At 40.3% G+C, this 18,641-nt stretch overlaps 1 protein-coding gene across 3 annotated transcripts in view; it reads right to left on the bottom strand.

The window, feature by feature from the left end:
- The window catches only part of ppp3ca (protein phosphatase 3, catalytic subunit, alpha isozyme), a 440,681-nt gene that overhangs the window by 200,392 nt on the left and 221,648 nt on the right, over positions 1 to 18,641 (bottom strand). For all 3 annotated transcript variants that reach the window (XM_063052708.1, XM_063052707.1, XM_063052709.1), the window contains one exon: positions 10,610 to 10,810. In XM_063052708.1, coding sequence (XP_062908778.1) covers positions 10,610 to 10,810 — 201 coding nt within the window. The remainder of the gene's footprint in view (positions 1 to 10,609; positions 10,811 to 18,641) is intronic.

The following is an 18,641-nucleotide window of genomic DNA, read 5'->3' as shown; positions in this document are numbered from 1 at the left end:
GTCTTAAATTAACATGTCATCATCACCATCATCATCAGGTGCCATACCCAGTTTGAGCTTTGACTGCCATGGCCCACACACTCCTGTTTTGGGTCAAGTGGATCAATTCATTGGTATTCATGTCCAGTTCTCTGGCTGCTGTCTCCATCATCATTTGTCTTTGTCTTCCTCTTGCTTTCTTCCCTTCAATCTTTCCCATAATTATCGTACATTCTAACTCCTCTTTCCTAGTCACATGTCCAATGAAGTTACGCTGCCTTTTCATGATCTCATACATTATTTCTCTTTTTGTGTTTGCTCTGTTCATGACATCCTCATTAGATATTCATTTTGTCCATGATATTCTTTGCATCCTCCTCAAAAACCACATTTCTGCTGCTACAATTCATTTCCTCATGTTACCAGATACTGTCCAACATTCTGAGCCATATAATATAACTGGATAAACGTAACATTTCAGTGTTCTGAGGCGGGTTGTCATGCTTAGTTTAGTGTTGGTCAGTATACTCTTCATTCTCATAAAGGTGTCTTTTGCCATCCCTATTCTTCTTTTGATGTCCAAGTCGCACCTGCCACCTGATCGCACCAGCTTCCTAAGTAGCAAAAGTTCTTTACTTGTTTTATGTCTTCCCCATTTATTATCAGCCTACGGACAGGATTCTCCTTGTTTTTGGATATCACCATACATTCTGTCTTTTTGCAATTGATAGACCCACCCATTTTTGCACTTTCTTCAACAATTATATCAATTAAGTTTTGTAGTTCTTCCTCCATACTTGCAATTAAGACAATGACATCTGCATACCTGAAATTATTGATGTTTTCACAGTCAACTTTGATTCCCAAGATGTCTCTTATTTTTTGTAATATTATTCCACTGTACACATTAAATAAATCAGGGGAGAAAACACACCCTTGTCTAACGCCTCTCTTGATTTTCGCAAACTGACTCACTTCTCCATCTATTCTTACAGCGGCAGTTTGTTCCCAGTAGAGATTTCTGATTAGGCAGAGGTCTTTCGAATCTAGATCTGGAGTTTTCTGTAATATTTCAAATAATCTATTGTGCTTCACTTTATCAAATGCTTTTGTGTAGTCGATAAAGCAAACAAACAAATCTTTCTGCACTTGAATAGCTCGTTCTGATAGTATCCTTAACATCAATATTGCGTTTCTTGTACCTTTGTCTTTCACAAAACCACATTGTCCTTTGCCTATTTCAGTTTGCATCTTACTTTCAGCTCTTGTCATCAAAATTCTTAGAAGTATCTTGGTGATATGACTCATTAAACTTATGGTCCTATGTAATTCACATTCTATTGCTCCAGCTTTCTTAGGAAGAGTGATAAATACTGATTTTTTTCATCTCTTCTGGTATTTTTCCAGTCTCATAAATGTCATTGATGACTCAGTAAGTTTCAAGGGCAATAATTTGTTCTATTACTAATTCATCAGGACCTGCTGCCTTTCCTTTCTTCATCTTATTTATTGCATTACAAATTTCAGATTTTAAAATACTTGGACCTTCAATGTTTTTTCTTAATTTCTGGTTTTTCGGCTCGATCGTCTTCAAACAATTCTTGAATATACTCAGTCCATCTGTTCATAATCTTATCTTTTTTCATGATAATTGTACCGTCCTTTGCTTTCAAACATCCACCTGAAGAACAGAGGAGCTCTTTACCAGTGATATCCTTGATTTGTTGATGTAACCTTTTTGGATCAGCAATAGGGATTCTTTCTATTTGCTCACATTCCTGGTTTAACCATTCTTCTTTGGCTTTTTGACATAAGCTTTTAACTTTTTTATCTAAGGACTTATATTCTATTGGATTTGTTTTCTTCCGTGCTTTCTTCCATTAGATTTTTAATTCATCTGTCATCCATTTAATCCTTGTGCTTTTTTCATTTTTAGTAATCACTGACTTTGCTGATTCTACCAAGGCATCCTTTAGAGAGTTAAATTTCATTTCTACATGATTGCTATCATCTTCAACAGATTCTATTTCTAGACTTTGAAATCTATTCCTTACTTCAATTGTAAATTTTTGTTAAGTTTTCTTCTTTAATTAATTGCAAGTAGTCAAGGGATTGTTCAGGTATTTGCTTCTTTCGTTTTTTAAGTTTTACTTTTACATGACATACTACTGGGTTATGGTCACTATTACAGTCTGCACCTGGATATATTTTGCATTGAGTCACTGAGTTTCTAAACCTTTGGTTTATAGTAATAAAGTCAATTTGATTTCTGGTGTTATCACCTGGACTTTTGCAGGTCCACAAGCATCTTGGATGGTTTTTAAAGTAGGTATTCACAATGACCTGATTATTCATGTTGCACCATTCTACCCATTTCTCACCTCTTTCATTTCTTTCCCTAGTCCAAATTTTCCGATGGTATTTCCATCAGCACCCTGTCCTACTTTAGCATTTAGGTCTCCCATGACAATAACAATATCTTGAGATTTGCATCCATTCTTTGCTTGTTCAAGCTCATCTTAGAATTTATCAATATCTTCATTTGTTCCATCTCTTGTTGGTGCATATACCTGTATAATTGCTAAATCAAATGGTGGTTCTCTGAATCTAACAAGGAGCATTCTTTCTGATATTGCCCAATGTCCTAAAACATTTTTTGCCTCACTCTAGTTGCTAGTGCAAAATACACACCAATTAGACAAGTGTGATCTTCCACTATGAAATACCAGGGGAACGTCATCCTCAGTGCAGGTAGAAAAATAAACAAGTATGACCTTTTCACCATACATGGTTGAAAAAAGTTCATCCACAGAGTCAGAGTGAACATCGTGGAATATGGCAGGTTAATCTTGATTCATGCTGGTTATGTTTAAAATCTAAATTTGCAACAAACTGTAAGAAAATTAATTCACGTAACAATAGACCATCCAGGAGAACCTTTTAAGTAAATATGAAACTACACACACAAAATGCTGGAGGAACTCGGCAGGTCAGGCAGCATCTATGGAAAATAATAAATAGTTGATGTTTCAGGCAAAAATCCTTATTCAGACCGGAAAGGAAGTGGGAAGACGTCAGAATAAAAAGGAGGGGGCAGGAGAAGGAAGACTAGCTAGAAGGTGATAGGTGAAGCCAGATGGGTGGGAAATGTATAGGATGGAGAAGAACAAATCTGATTGGAGAGGAGAATGGACCCTGGGAGAAAGAAGATGGAGAGGAACCAGGAGGAGGTAACAGGCAGGTGAAGAGAAGAGCTAAGAGACCAGAGTGGGGAATGGAAGAAGAGAGGAATAAAAATTACTGGAAGGAGAAACTGATGTTCATGTCATCAGGCTGCAGGCTACCTTGGCAGAATATAAAGTGTTCCTCCATCCTTAGGGGGGGCCTCATTGTGGCAAGAGAGGAGGTCACGGACCAACGTGTCAGAATGGGAATGGGGATAGGAATGATAAATGTCGGCCACCAGGAAATTCTGCTTTTAGCAGATGGAGTGGTGCTGCTCGACGAGGTGGTTCCCCCAGGCAGGTCTCACCAAGGTAGACAACACCAAAAAATACGCAGGTGAAGTGTTGCCTCACCTGGGAGGTCTGTTTGGGGCCCTGAATGGAGGTAAGGGAGAAGGTGAATGGGCATGTGTAGTATTTCTGTTGCTTGCAGGGAAATAGGCCAGGAGGGAGAATTATCCAAATCAATCACCAAATCTGATGGCTCTGTATTGCTACTACAGAGCATTCTCCATGATCAGACCTGGTTGGAAATATAAAGCCTTTTGTAATAACAGAGTTCATCAGTTTCCTACAGGAAATCACCCCTCTCAGACCTCCAGATACCAGCAATGCAAGCAAAATACAAGCAGTCTCAATAAGATCCTGAATCCCTAAAAGTATGTTGTAAGCATATCAGATTACTTTCAAAACTGTGCATATAAATTGTGTGCATCATTTTAATAAACAAAATTATTATGTAGTGGTATAAAGAAATAGGATTTTTTAAACTAGGGGCGCAATTGGATGCACAACAGCTGTGACACCTAAGAGAATAAAAGGCAATAATGCTTCACTCAAGTTTTTAATGCACATTTTGAAAGGGTGAATAACACTACACTTTAGTGAATCCCCACAATATCCAGCAACTCTGTAATAGCTGTCTCTGCTGTCAGACTGCAGAGACTGCTGTCAGAACATCCTTCAGGAGGGTGAAATCTTGCAAGGTGTCAGGCACTGACTGTGTTCCTGGCCAGCTACTGAAAATCTACGTGCCCAAAATGGCCGGTATGTTAAAGGACATCTTCAACCACTCACTGCTATAATAAGAGGTTCCCACCTGCTTCAAAAGGGCAGCTGTCTCAATGGCTATCATTCAGTTTCACTCGCATCTACTGTAATGAAGTGCTTCAAGAAGCTAGTGATGGCTAGAACTATCACCTGCCTGAGCAAGGACCCACTGTAATTTGCTTCTTGCCACAACAAGTCTACAGCGGGCCAATATCATTGGCTCTCCATTCTATTATGGAGTACCCTTTCAACTTCAAAACACATGTCAGCCTGATGTTTATTCATTCAATTTAATGCTTTGCATTCAGCACCATCATCTATTCCGTACTAATCACCAAGCTTCAAAACTTAGACCTCTGTACCTTCCTCATTGGGAAGCAATAGTCAGTATAGATCAGTAATTTCAATTCGGCACTGATGGTCAACACAGGTGCATTTCGAATAGGCATGCTTAACCCACTGCTCTTCTTTCTCTACACTCATGATAGTTTGGCTAGGACAAGTCAACTCAAACACCATCTATAAATTTGCCGATGACACCACTGTTATTGGTAGGATCTCAGAAGGCATACTGGAGTGAGATGAGCAACTGAATGAGTGGTGTCACAACAACCTTGCACTGAATGTAGTCAAAACCGTGGAACTAACTGTCGACTTCAGGAAGAGGAAGTTGGGACAACTTACACTAGTCCTCATTGAGAGGTCAGTGATGGAAAGGGTGAGCAGCTTTAAGTTCCTGCCTGTCACCATCTCAGAAGATCTATCCAAGACACAAGACACTAACAATCACAACAAAGGTCAAATTAGCAGCTCTACTTTGTTAGGAGTTTGAGAAGATGTTTATGACACCAAAGACTCTTGCAAATTTCTGTAGATGTACTGAGGAGAGTATTCTGACCAGTTGCATTACAGCCTGAAATGGAGGCTCCAATGCACAGGATTGCAAAAGTCTGCAGAAAGTTGAAATCTCAGCCAGCTCCATCACAGGCACAACATTCTTCATTGAGGACATATTCAAGAGGCAGTTTCTCAAGAAGGCGGAATCCATCATTACGGGCACTCACCATCTAGAACATGTCTCCTCCCACTACTACCATCAGGGAGAAGTCAGAGGAGCCAGAAGACCCACACTCAACAACTTAGACACAGATTATTCTCTTGCCATCAGATTTCTGAACTGTTCGTGAACATTATATTGTTATTCCTTTTTCACACTATTTATTTTTGAAATCTAGAATTTTTTTGTCTTCGCACAGTATTAGTACTGCACAACAACAAATTTGACAAGACACACTCAGTGATAACAACTCTGATCGTGACTCAGTTTCTGGAGTTTATGCTTGGAGTTGCTCCCACTCTGCAGCTATTGACTTCATCACAGAAAGAGTAGAAACTTGCCATGTTCATGCATGAATATGATTTTCACTGTACTTCAGTAACTCTGCCATACAGGGAGTAGTTCTGAAGAATTCTTGAAAGTGAAACAAAATTAACAACAGTCGTACTTCATCAGTATTTATTGGTTGTCAATACTTCCAAAAGAAAGTTGCCTCACGGTGAACAAAAAAGGAAGTGTTGGTTCCACTCAGAAAACCTGGGCACACCCCATGATAACTTTTCACCATTAAGCGATATGGGAAATTGAAGAAACAGATTTCAGGCAATTAAACCTGCAGTTATTGAAGGAACTATGGACATAATTTAGAAAGCTGGCTGAGAGGACATCCAGAATGGCAACCAGGCTGAAGAAAAGAGCGGCAAAATAATACGTAAGGGACTTCTACAACATCATAGAGTTAGACAACACTGAAGCAGGTTTTTTGAGCTAACTCATCCATACTGGCCAAGTTGTCTACTTCAGCAAGTCGCATTTCTTCACATTTGGCACAGATCACTGTGAACATTTGTTTTCCATGTACCTATCTGTTTTAAGCAGCTTCATTGTTCACCTGCAGAGCACGTTTTCTGTAGTTACAACACTATACTCTGCATTGTTCACCTGCAGAGCACGTTCTCTGTAGTTACAACACTATACTCTGCATTGTTCACCTGCAGAGCACGTTCTCTCTAGTTACAACACTATACTCTGCATTGTTCACCTGCAGAGCACGTTCTCTGTAGTTACAACACTATACTCTGCATTGTTCACCTGCAGAGCACATTCTCTCTAGTTACAACACTATACTCTGCATTGTTCACCTGCAGAGCACGTTCTCTGTAATTACAACTCTATACTCTGCATTGTTCACCTGTAGTGCACGTTCTCTGTACTTACAACACTATACTCTGCATTGTTCACCTGCAGAGCACGTTCTCTGTAGTTACAACACTATACTCTGCATTGTTCACCTGCAGAGCACGTTCTCTGTAGTTACAACACTATACTCTGCATTGTTCACCTGTAGTGCACGTTCTCTGTAGTCACAATACTATACTCTGCATTGTTCACCTGCAGAGCACGTTCTCTGTAGTTACAACACTATACTCTGCATTCTGCTGGTTTCCTTTTTGCTGCCTCAACGCACTTATGCTGCTAACAGAAAAAGCAGGATCTCCCAGTAGCCACCCTTTTTAATTCCCTTCCCATTCCCATTCCGATAAGTTGATCTATGGCCTCCTCCACCATCGTGATGAGGCCACACTCAGGTTGGAGGAGCAACACCTTATATTTCATCTGGGTAGCCTCCAAACCGATGGCATGAACACTCCCTTTTCCCTCTCTCCCTTTACCTCCTTACCATCAGATCCCTCTGGTGTTGCTCCCCCTTTTCATTCTTCCATGGCCTTCTGTCCTCTCCTATAAGAATCCACCTTCTCTACCCCTGTAAATCATTCACTAATCAACTTCCCAGCTCTTTACTTCACCCCCCTCCCAGGTTCACCTATCACCTTGTGTTTCTTCCTCTTCTCCTCTAACTCTGACTCCTCGTCTTTTACCCTCAAGCCCTGAGGAAGGGTCTCAGCCCGAAACGTCGACTATACTCTTTTTCATTATGCTGCCTGGCCTGCTGAGCTCCTCCACCATTTTGTGTGTGGTGTTTGGATTTCCAGCATCTACAGATTTTCTTTTGCCTGATGTGCTTGGATGGTACAGAAATAAAACTACTCACTGTATCTTGGTGCATGTGCATGTGCCCAGCGCAGTAGCATAGCAGCTACCACAGAGCAATGCATTACAGTACCAGCGATCAGTTCCCAGTGCTGTCTCTGAGGAGTCTCCCTATGACTGAGAGGGTTTCCTCTGGGTAATCCAGTTTCCTCCCACATCCCAAAGACATACATACGGGTTAGGTTTAGTAGGAAGTGGGCATGCTATGTTTGCGCCAGAAACATAGCGATACTTGCGAACTGCCCCCAGCACATTCTCTGACTCTGTTGGTCGTTAACACAAACCACACATTTTACTGTATATTTCAATATTTCGATGTACGTGTGACAAATAAAGCTAATCTTTAATTTCTTTTTATACTAGGCCATCTGCCTCTACCCTCCCCCGGCAGCTCATTCCATCTGCAAATCACTCCAGCCTTTGTGTGTAGAAGATACCCCTTAGGTCCCTTCTAAATCTTCACCCTCTCAGTTGAAACCAACACCTTCTAGTTTTAGATTGTTCTACCTTGAAAAAAGACTCTGATCATTCACCTAACCTATGCCCCTTTATAATTTATAAATCTCTCTGAGGTTTATAACTCCCCTATGCTCCTCTCCTAGACCCAGCCATTCCAGGCTCTCCTAACAGTTCAAGCCCTCCAGTCCCTGCAGCATCCTCGTGAATCCTTTCTGAATCTTTCCAGCTTAATGACCTTCTTTTTACACTGAAGTGGCCATAACGGGACACAGTACTCCAAGTGGGGTCTCACCATCGTCTTGTACAACTGTAAGATGTTGCCCCAACTCTTTTACTCAATGTCTAACCAAGTAAGGCATGCACGACAAACATCTTCTTCACCACCCTGTCTACCTGCATCTCACTTTGAGGGAACTATGTACTTGTGCCCATAGCTTCCTCTGTTTTACAACACTTTGCAGTCTCTCACATTTACTGAGCAACTCTTGCCCTGGTTTAACAAATCAAAGGGCAACACCTCACACTTTTCTGCATTAAGTTCCATTTGCCATTCCCACTTCTCAAATTAGTCTAAATTCCCTTGTAAATCTTTTCACTGTCTTCACTACCAATGTTGGTGTCATCTGCAAACATACTAACCAAGTCAGCAAAGATGTCATCCAATAGTGATCCCTGCAGCACATCACTGAACATAAGGACATGGAAACAGGAGGAGGAGTGGACCATTTAGCCTCTCATGGCTGCTCCTTCATTAACATAAAAATCATTCTCTTCAGTTCTACTTTCCTTGGTGAACATATTGTGTCTTGATTGCCTTTATTGCTGAAAATCTAACAGTCTCAATCTTTAACACACGCAAAGACAGAACTTCTGCAGGTCTCTGGAGTAAACAATTCCAATTTTTTGTTATAGTCTGAGTGCATGAAGAAATTTCCTCATCACTGTTCTAAATGGCCAACTTCTTATTTTGAGATCACAACACTTGTTTCTGAACCCTACTTTCCAGGAGAACCGCATCTGTTTGTATATAATTTAAGAAGACACAAGCAGTTTCTGTGGATAAGGACCAAATTACAAGGGGTTTAAAACTATGACAGGAAGCAGAAGACTTGTGTTCAGGCTAAGATTTGGCCAACCATCATCTTACTAAGTGGCAGGGCAATCACAAGGGCTGACTGTCCTACTCCAGATCCTTCTGTTCTTGAAGACGTACATTTGACATTTATCACCACATATATCCCTCGATTTATAATTGGGGAAGTGTTCCAGGAAAAACATTCTGTCAAGCAATATTTCATAAATGTAATTAAGTGTTGATATACAGAAAGATCTTTGGGCCATCATTATTCTCTGAAAGTGAAGGCAGTAAGTATTGTGAAAAAGACATTTCATGTGCTTGCCTTCATAGACTAAGGCATTGAGTATAAAAGCTGGGCCTGTTGAAAAGCATTGTATTGTATTCCGAGTACTGTATACATTACTATAGGAAAATCACCGCAAAAGTATTACATAGAAGGCATTAAACGCCCCTCTCTCTTCCCTTCCCATGGCTTCAGTCTGTAGGTAACATCATTCACCCTCAGGCATTCATCAACTTCAGAGACTCTGACTGGCCCCCAACTGCCAGCCCTGTCTTCCTCCTTCTTTAACTCCAATACAGAAACTCACACCTGAATTCAGTTCCCTTAGGGCTTTTTTCAAGTGGACAAGAGCACCAGACCCACTACCAAAGTGTACTATGCAATAATGCACTGTGCTTGTTTAATGCCAGAGATAATTTTCTAGGCTGTTCTGTTTATATACTCGCAAAAGTTGGCGTCTGCACTTCCAGTGATGCTGAGGAGCTTTTCTGCTATTCATTTCCTTGGTTTCAGAGAGATTGACCAATTACATCACCACAAGACTCGTTTGATATTTTACCCTGATAGGCAGGGCTTTCTGCCTTTCCTCTTATGCTTTTGTTGTTGTTTGAATAAGGTGGCAAATAGTTTGCCTACTTAGATCGATATAAAAGATACTTAAACATTATGCAAAGAGGAGCAAGACGCTTCCCAACGATGTCTAGCCAATATGTATTTCGAACAAACCGGAAAAAAAGATTACCTATTCATTGTTTCAAACTCTGTAAGCCACCTACAGTGGTATCCTCTAATGGCTAACCATAATGCACAGTTAAGTCTGATTTGAGGATGATGTGAAAGAAATGAATAAAATACAAGTTAAAAATTAAATAATAATCATTTGCAAGGTTAGCGCACAATCAGTCAGTAAAGCAGCTTTCACACCAGCATCAAGCTGCATTTTCAAAACAGAATTCAAACCTTAGATTTTACACTTGTGCAATTCTGACTTCCTTCAAAACTCTTGTGCTGGAACATTGAAGTATTTGTTTCCTGAAAATGCAAGTCAGTGATATAGACTAACCTTTCTCCTTGACAAGCAGTCCCAAACTCTTGAATCGTCTTTCAGTTTGTGACAACTCAAAATGCTTAGAAATTCCTTGGAACTACCACTGCTCCACTCCTGGGTGTAAGTAACGAGCAATATAGATCCCAGCTAACTCCCTTGCAAAACTCTCAAGACATGTCCCAACATCTTCAAGGCTCCTATCTCCAGTGACAAAATATGAGGAGGTTTTCAGTGCCTCAGTTCATTCCTAATAGGAGCCACACATGGCAATGTATAAGAATAGTTCAGTTCTTAAAACATTTGCAAATACCATTAGCATTTTTTTTATTTGATAGATAGATGTTTTACATCTCAAAATGATAAATCAGTGTATTTCTACCTGTTACAGGAGCTTCTATATCCAACATTGTTTTTTCTTGGCGAAGAATGGAAGCTCCTTCATTAATAATTCGAAGTGCTACATTTTCTTCTACTCTTCCCTCCTTGGTGAGATGAGCCTTCAAAAGGTCGACCCGTGGCTTCCCATCACAATCAAATACTTCCTTCATGGTGAGTCGATGACTTAATGGGAAAGGAACAGCTATAACAGAAAAAACATAGAAACAGAGACAGAATCTTTAGATTACTTTATCATCCGAATTACTGCATTTACTGAGTGGAGATCAACACAGATATATATTATACATCGTTGCAGTTAGAAAAATCTTAAGTAATAATTTCTTTCTGATGCATATGATAATCATCATAATCCCCAGCAGCAGCTGCTTAGTTACTGCATTTTTTTTTGCTTTATATTTAAGAACCCTGTATTGTAGCTGGGGCTTGATAAACAGATAAAAACTTGGAAAATCAGTTGGATTTCAGAGCATACATATCAAACACTGCAAATAGAACTAAAAATCTATTCACAAATTTTGGAAATTCCATCACCAACAAAAATCAAAATTAAAGTTAAAAAAACACATGAAAGAAGAGAAGCAAAGACCTTGACCCACTGCAGTTTATCTATTGCCACAATAGTTCTACAGCAGATGCAATCTCACTGGCTCTCTGCACTCAGGCTGCTGCTGTTAGTGGAACACCTCTCCGTGGGTTGAAAATTGTCACCAGTGGTTGATGATCAGTAATGAGAGTAAACTCTCTCCCATACGAATACTGGTTGAAACGTTTTACACTCCAAAGCAGGCTCAAGGCCTCTCTGTCAATCTGTGCATAATTTTTCTCTGCAGCAGTAAGGGAACGTAATGCAAAGGCTATGTGGTGTTCACTTCCATTACTCATAACATGTGATATAACTGTACCTATACCATAGGTGAGGTGTCACAGACAAGCTTCACTGGATGATGTGGATCATAACGTGTAAGTACAGTGTTTGATGTCACCATTTCCTTTGTCTTTTGGAAAGCCACCTCACACTGCTTTGTCCATTGCCACTTCTTCCCGACCTGCAGTAATAAATTTGAGGGGTGCAGCACAGTGGCCAGGTTTGACAGGAACATGTTATAGTAATCGACAAATCCTAAAAAGGTCCATAACTGCGGCACATCTTTGACCTTGATGCATCCACCACTGCTTGAATTTTCTCAGCACATGTGTAATCCCTGTGCCACAGTTAGTGATGTTTGGTTCAAAGAATTGACACTTGTTGCATTGTGCACTGAGTTCATAATCTTTGAATCTTTTTAAGTGTCTTGAGATTTTGGAGATGTTCCTTCTCATCCTTACCTATATCAATAGTGTCATCTAGGTAATACTGATTGCCAATGCAGCCTTGCAGTACCTGCCCTATCAGGCCCTATCACTTTCTGCCAGAGTGCAAGTACAGATGCTACCCCAAAAGTAAGCCTATTATAGTATTAAAGACCTTTCTGAGTGTTTATCTTGAGAAACATTTTGGAGCTTCTTCCATCTGTACCTTAGCTGAGTCCACTTTGCTTAAGTGTTTTCCTCCAGAAAGGGTTGCAAAGATATCCTGGCGAGCAGATACATCTACATTCAGTACCGGATTGACCTTAAAATCCCCAAAGATCCTGTCAGACCCATTCTTCTTGGCTACTGGGACTCTGGTTATTTCCCATGGGATCCACACAACTTTGGAAAGAATGCATTCAGCCTTTTTGCAATCTGGCTCACTGGTAACTTCATCACGAATGGGAAAAGGAACAAGATGGGTTTTGCATTTTCATTTAACATTGTTTTGCCCTTGATATGTTTGAGATTTCCAATGCTATCTTTGAACACTACTGTGACATCATCTAGTATCTTTCTTAATTTGCTTTCAGTTGACTCTTTTGCAGGAGATGTGGCATGCAAATAGTGGATGGATCTCCAATCAAGTTGCAGTTGTCTCAGCCAATCACATCCCCACAATGCTAGTCCTCCTGTTTTTACCACACATCAGTCCAATGTGGCATGTTGCTTGTTGTATTTCACGGTTACATATGTTATTCCCACTGAAGTTATCTTTTCTCCAGTATAAGTTCTTATTTGGATATCTGCAGGCTTTTGTTTAGCATCTTAGAAATGCCAATCAAACTAATTTTGTGGAATGACTGAAACAGCCAAGCCAGTGTCCAATTCTATTTTAATTAATTTGATGTTCACTTTAGGGGTAAGCTATATTGCTTATACATTGTTAGGTTTCACAGTGTAAATCTGAAGGTTATTCAGTCCTGTCTGACTCTCATCGATGTCAGATTTTTTATCAACAGCAAGTAGATTAGTGCTCTTTTAGAAACTGCAAGTTGACTTTTAATCTTTTTCTCTTCCCTGTACAGTCCATTTATATTTGTCTGCCCGACATACTCTTTGTCTGTGTCCTACGTCATTACATTTTCTGCAAATTTCACCTTTAAATATACATTGTTCTGGTGTACGTGAGCCCCTGCTACAATGGTAACACAATTTGTTCGGCCAGGCAGGTTTCTGTTTAGACATTACAATTTTGTTCACACCCACCATCATTCCTGACTGCAACTAAATTGCGTCTGTCTGCTGTTTCCATTGATACAGCAATTTGAACTGCTCTTTTAAATGTGAGTTCTGCTTCAGTTAGGAGCCATTTCAGAATGCTTTCCTGTAAGATTTCACAAACTGAACAATCTCTCTGTGCATCATTAGGCCCTTCACTTAACTGACAATGCTCAGACAATCTCTTCAATTCAGCCACATATATTGAAATAGACTCTGCTTATGAAACCTAAAGTGTTCTGCAATCAACTCTGGTATTGCTTATTATATTACTTGACCTTATCAAAATAAGTGGAAGTATGCTTATTTCTACACAAAACTGCATACATTTATGCAATGAGCTTACATTACTTTCATTAAGACTTGACTTAAAGCTTGGATTACTCCAACTCCCTGTATACCGGGATTAGTCAGTCATCCCTGTCCCGCCTGCAACTGGTCCGGAACACCACAGCCAGGCTCCTGACAGGTGCCCAGCAGAGGGACCATATTACTTCTATCCTGGCCTCTCTCCACTGGCTACCAGTACGGTTTAGAATTGATTTTAAGGTTCTCCTGTTTGTTTATAAAGCCCTAAATGGACTGGCCCCCTCCTATATCACAGACCCTCTAACCCCTTATTCTACTTCCAGGTCCCTCAGGTTAGCTGACTTGGGGCTTCTAGCTGTCCCACGATCAAAATTTAAGTTCAGGGGTGACCGCGCCTTTGCTGTTGTAGCCCCTAGACTGTGGAACAGCATTCCCCTCCCTATCAGATCTGTGCCCTCCATTGACTCTCTTAAGTCCAGGCTCAAAACTTACCTTTATTCACTAGCATTTGAATCTTCCTGATGTGGCTGATTTTTTGCTTGTATGCTGTTCATTTTGTGTCTATAAGCTGTGTGTGCCTTGTTGTTTATATCTGTGTTTCTTGTATTTGTGATTTTAGCTACCTGTTATGGATTGTACAGCACTTTGGACAACATGGGTTGTTTTTAAATGTGCTTTATAAATAAATTTGACTTGACTTGACTTGACTTAAGAAAAGCGAACTTATGAACAAGGTGTAAATAGCAAAAATAACCCATGTTAATATCAGTATTACTTATTCAATAAGAAATTATAAATGATGAAATCGGCTACTGTGATTATTGAATCATTCTCAGTATGCTTACATTTACAGTAAGACATAAATGTGGGACATAAATTTTATTCTTAAATAATTCATGGATGAATTCAACTGCAGAATCAACCTTATATACATCATTCATTAAAACATTTCAGGATTGTATATTAGTTCCAAAGTTCTTGTTTCATATTTTGCTAGTATGCAAAGTACATACTAGTCAAAATGTGATAAATGGAATAATGATTACACCACAAATGCAAATTGGGTTGAATATACCATGGGTTCTCTTGTTCATTCAGAATAACTTCAAAAGAAGAGGCACACTGGCATTGAGAATCCAAATTTAGTTATAGCTGATTTAATAAGATGGCCTTCACAAAGGAATTCATAGCACTTATTGTCAGCGTCAGTGTAAAGAGTAATTTATTGAGGAAGGCTAATTGCTGGTCACTGAAGCACACACATGAGAGGAAAAGAAAGGAAAAATGCAGGGAAGTAAATGATCTGGAGGGATTACCAAATAACAGCAAGATATGTGTAAAATGATCTTCTGAGTATCTCTCAAATGGGTGAACACTGAATTGTGACTGAGTAACAAACTAATTTCCAGTGCTGAAAGTATTGGCTGGGAATAAGGAGATCATGTCAGTAATCTCCTGTTTGTATTGTTATGTACCCCGTAACTGGGTTGCCAAACCAACAGAAATGGATCACGCAGTTGGAGTCTGGATTACTAGAACTAAGAAAGTTTTATTAAAGAAACAAGCAACACAGTACTCTAATCAAAAGGATAATAAATGCAACAGTTCAGCAATGATAAACATACATGTACACAGAATTAAGATAACAGGATCAATCAAGCTCTATCGTTGTCTAGGGGTAAATGACCAGTTTCAAAGTGACGCAAAGTTCAGTTCAATTTAGTTCAGTTCAGTTCGCAGTAATCGCTGCCGTGGCGATGGACAGTGGGGGGAAGGAGAGAGAGAGCAAAACGAATGAATATTCAGAAACGGCTTCCACACACAGACCTTCGCAGTCAGCTTTCGGGCGAGTCCTTTGTGATGTCATCTGAGGTCACCGACCGTGACCCCTCCGTTTCCAGATACAATCATTTCCCTGCGCTGAACCTGGCACCCAGGCAAGGGTGGACACACACCAGGTTCCCGCCAATCGTGCCTTTCCACCCTGTGCATTTATGGCCCGGTACTTCCCACCAACTTGTGAGAGACGCACCGCTTCCAGGGTCTTGTTACCTCGGGTGTCGTGTGTGTCCTGCCTTAGCAAACCTATCCCTTTTTATCCCCCTGCTGGGGTATCGCCTGTCCATCACTTCAAACAGTTCAGGGTTCAAAGGGGGAGCCGCTCTTGACAGCTCTCCTTCCTTCATTAACATCTCCAAATGCTGCTCCATTGTTTTCCTTATCTCTCTCTCTCCTGAAGACAGGTGGCAGACCAACTGCTGATTCCACTGGTGCCAGCCCAGGCCAGCTACATCTTAATCTATGTGTATTCTTGTCACAGTATCTGAAAACTGCTTTGCATTTATGCGCATGTGTCTATAGCAACTGGGCCAATTATGCTTGCAATGAAACTCAAGTTTGGTGGATTAAAATTAATTGCTATGCCTAGAAACTCTTTAGCACTTTAAGATTTGTTAAACTGGATCTTTGCCAGTTTTTTGCCAGGACACACGTGAGCAATTTTCCACTATGTCTTAAGCACTGGAATCTTAAAAAGTCAGTCTCCGACATCACTGCACACAAAAAATCTTAAATTTGTTGCAAAGTAGCACAACAACTTTGAACTTAAAGCACAACAAAGCAGGACTTCTTAAAATGCAAGTTCGAATTACTGCAAGCAAATTGCTCTTCAGCAACTATTGAGGTTGCTTCAAGGATCTTACACTGTGGAGGGGAACAAGTCAGTAGAGTCAGATCACTGACAAGGAAGAAAAACATACTTTTAAGGTGAAAATCATTTGGTATAGTTACAAGGATTACCCTCAGTAATAATGAAAGGATCTGTATTTACTTATAAATACAAAATGGCTCAGTTCACAAGCATGTGAATTTACACAACTGAATACCTGTGTGCACTTCTACTAGGTTTCCCTGATCCTTCATGAACAGTCAAAAAGAGGAAAGGTAATACCCAGGAAAAAGAATCTACACGAGTCTGGCATTCCTTATGGTCCCAATGAGAGCTCTACGTATCAGACATGGGATCCTCTGCATCCGTAGTGATTGGTCTCCAGAGAATTGTCACTGCCTGTGCTCCCAAAATCCTTCATTCTTATTCTTTCGCTGATCAGATCAATCTATCATGTTTCATTTTTGTTAGCTCAAGGTCATTTGACTGACCTGTGTCGATTTCTCATTGGATGTGGCTCAAAGCTACAAGCAATGTTGTTTGCAACACAGACAAAATGCTGGATGAACTCTGCAGGTCATGAGTCCTGACGAAGGGTCTTGGCCCGAAACGTCGACTGTGCCTCTTCCTATGGATGCTGCCTGGCCTGCTGCGTTCTACAGGTGTTTTGTCTGTGTTGCTTGGATTTCCAGCATCCGCAGATTTTCTCGTGTTTGAGTCAATGATTCAGGCCAAGACCAAGAGTCCAGCATTTTGTGTGTGTTGCTTGGATTTCCAGCATCTGCAGATTTTCTCGTCTTCGAAGCAGTATTGTTTTATGCACTCTCTTCAGTCTTTTGTTCTATCCAACTCAGGCTGGTTCAAACCAGTATAACCAGGTTAGCCTAATTTAAAAACGCAAACACGAGGAATTCTGCAGATGCTGGAAGTTCAAGCAACACACATCAAAGTTGCTGGTGAACGCAGCAGGCCAGGCAGCATCTCTAGGAAGAGGTACAGTCGACGTTTCAGGCCAAGACCCTTCCTCAGGACGAACTGAAGGAAGAGCTAGTAAGAGATTTGAAAGTGGGAGGGGGAGGGAGAGATCCAAAATGATAGGAGAAGACAGGAGGAGGAGGGATGGAGTCAAGAGCTGGACAGTTGATTGGCAAAAGGGATATGAGAGGATCATGGGACAGGAGGCCTAGGGAGAAAGAAAAGGGGGAGGGGGGGAAACCCAGAGGATGGGCAAGGGGTATAGTGAGGGGGACAGAGGAAGAAAAAGGAGAGAGAGTAAAAGAATGTGTGTATATAAGTAAATAACGGATGGGGTACGAGGGGGAGGTGGGGCATTAGTGGAAGTTAGAGAAGTCAATGTTCATGCCATCAGGTTGGAGGCTACCCAGATGGAATATAAGGTGTTGTTCCTCCAACCTGAGTGTGGCTTCATCTTTACAGTAGAGGAGGCCGTGGATAGACATGTCAGAATGGGAGTGGGACGTGGACTTAAAATGTGTGGTCACTGGGAGATCCTGCTTTCTTTGGCAGACACAGCGTAGGTGTTCAGCAAAACGATCTCCCAGTCTGTGTCGGGTCTCCAAACACTGCACCAGATGACCAGACTATGGGCTGTTCCTTCGGCAAACCTGCCATTTTACATAAGAAACAACTTCTTATCTGAAAATGGTCATTAGCAGACGATTAGCAGAACCTCCTTGTGTCCGTGTTCAACTACTCTGATTGTTACCCCAGAGCAAGAATCAGTTCAGCAAACAGCTCACAAAATGGCAGCTTTCATTCCTGCCACCGCTTGGCAAGAACAAAGACTTTTGGTCCTGTGTGCTTCCACTGCTCTTGCCTCATTCCTGTTCACTGATTTGAAGATCGTAGTTCTTTCTAACCAATAGTATGTTCACAATCATTCAAAGTCACCACGTACTGCCAAACTCCTCAATGGTCATTCAGATGCCTTTTTATTTTTACTGAAGTTTGTCTTAGCTCTTCAATAAGGCCTGTTTAATACATGTACTAACATATCGGCACACATTCACACTACAAAATATTAAAACTGTATTCAACAAGTATGCAAAAAGGAGTAAATTTTCTCTCAGAACAATTGAGTTGTTTTTTTATAAACTAACTTGTAACTTCATTATATTTGTGCCACCTCATTTTATATATTCAGATATGTTTCTAGTACTTAGAACATTGATGCACATAGACATAGATATAAATTTGAATACTGATCTAATGTCATTAAATAAAAAATCCAGAGTTAAATAAAAATTACCAAAATATGTGAGTCACATTATATGATTCAAGTACAAAAAGATATTTGAAAATAATTTTAAAAAATCAACAACAGCAAACTAATTTTAACAAAGCTAACTTACCTTTTCATTTACCTCTTAATCCGAAGTTCTACAATTCCCATTGAGTCTAAAATGACACATTCACATTTGCCTCAATGATTTCAGCAATAATG

The sequence above is a fragment of the Mobula hypostoma genome, chromosome 7 (genome assembly GCF_963921235.1).
Source record: "Mobula hypostoma chromosome 7, sMobHyp1.1, whole genome shotgun sequence".
NCBI classification, from domain to species: domain Eukaryota; kingdom Metazoa; phylum Chordata; class Chondrichthyes; order Myliobatiformes; family Myliobatidae; genus Mobula; species Mobula hypostoma.
The sequence above is the reverse complement of the archived record's forward strand: the minus strand, read 5'-3'. Positions and strand labels throughout refer to the sequence as shown.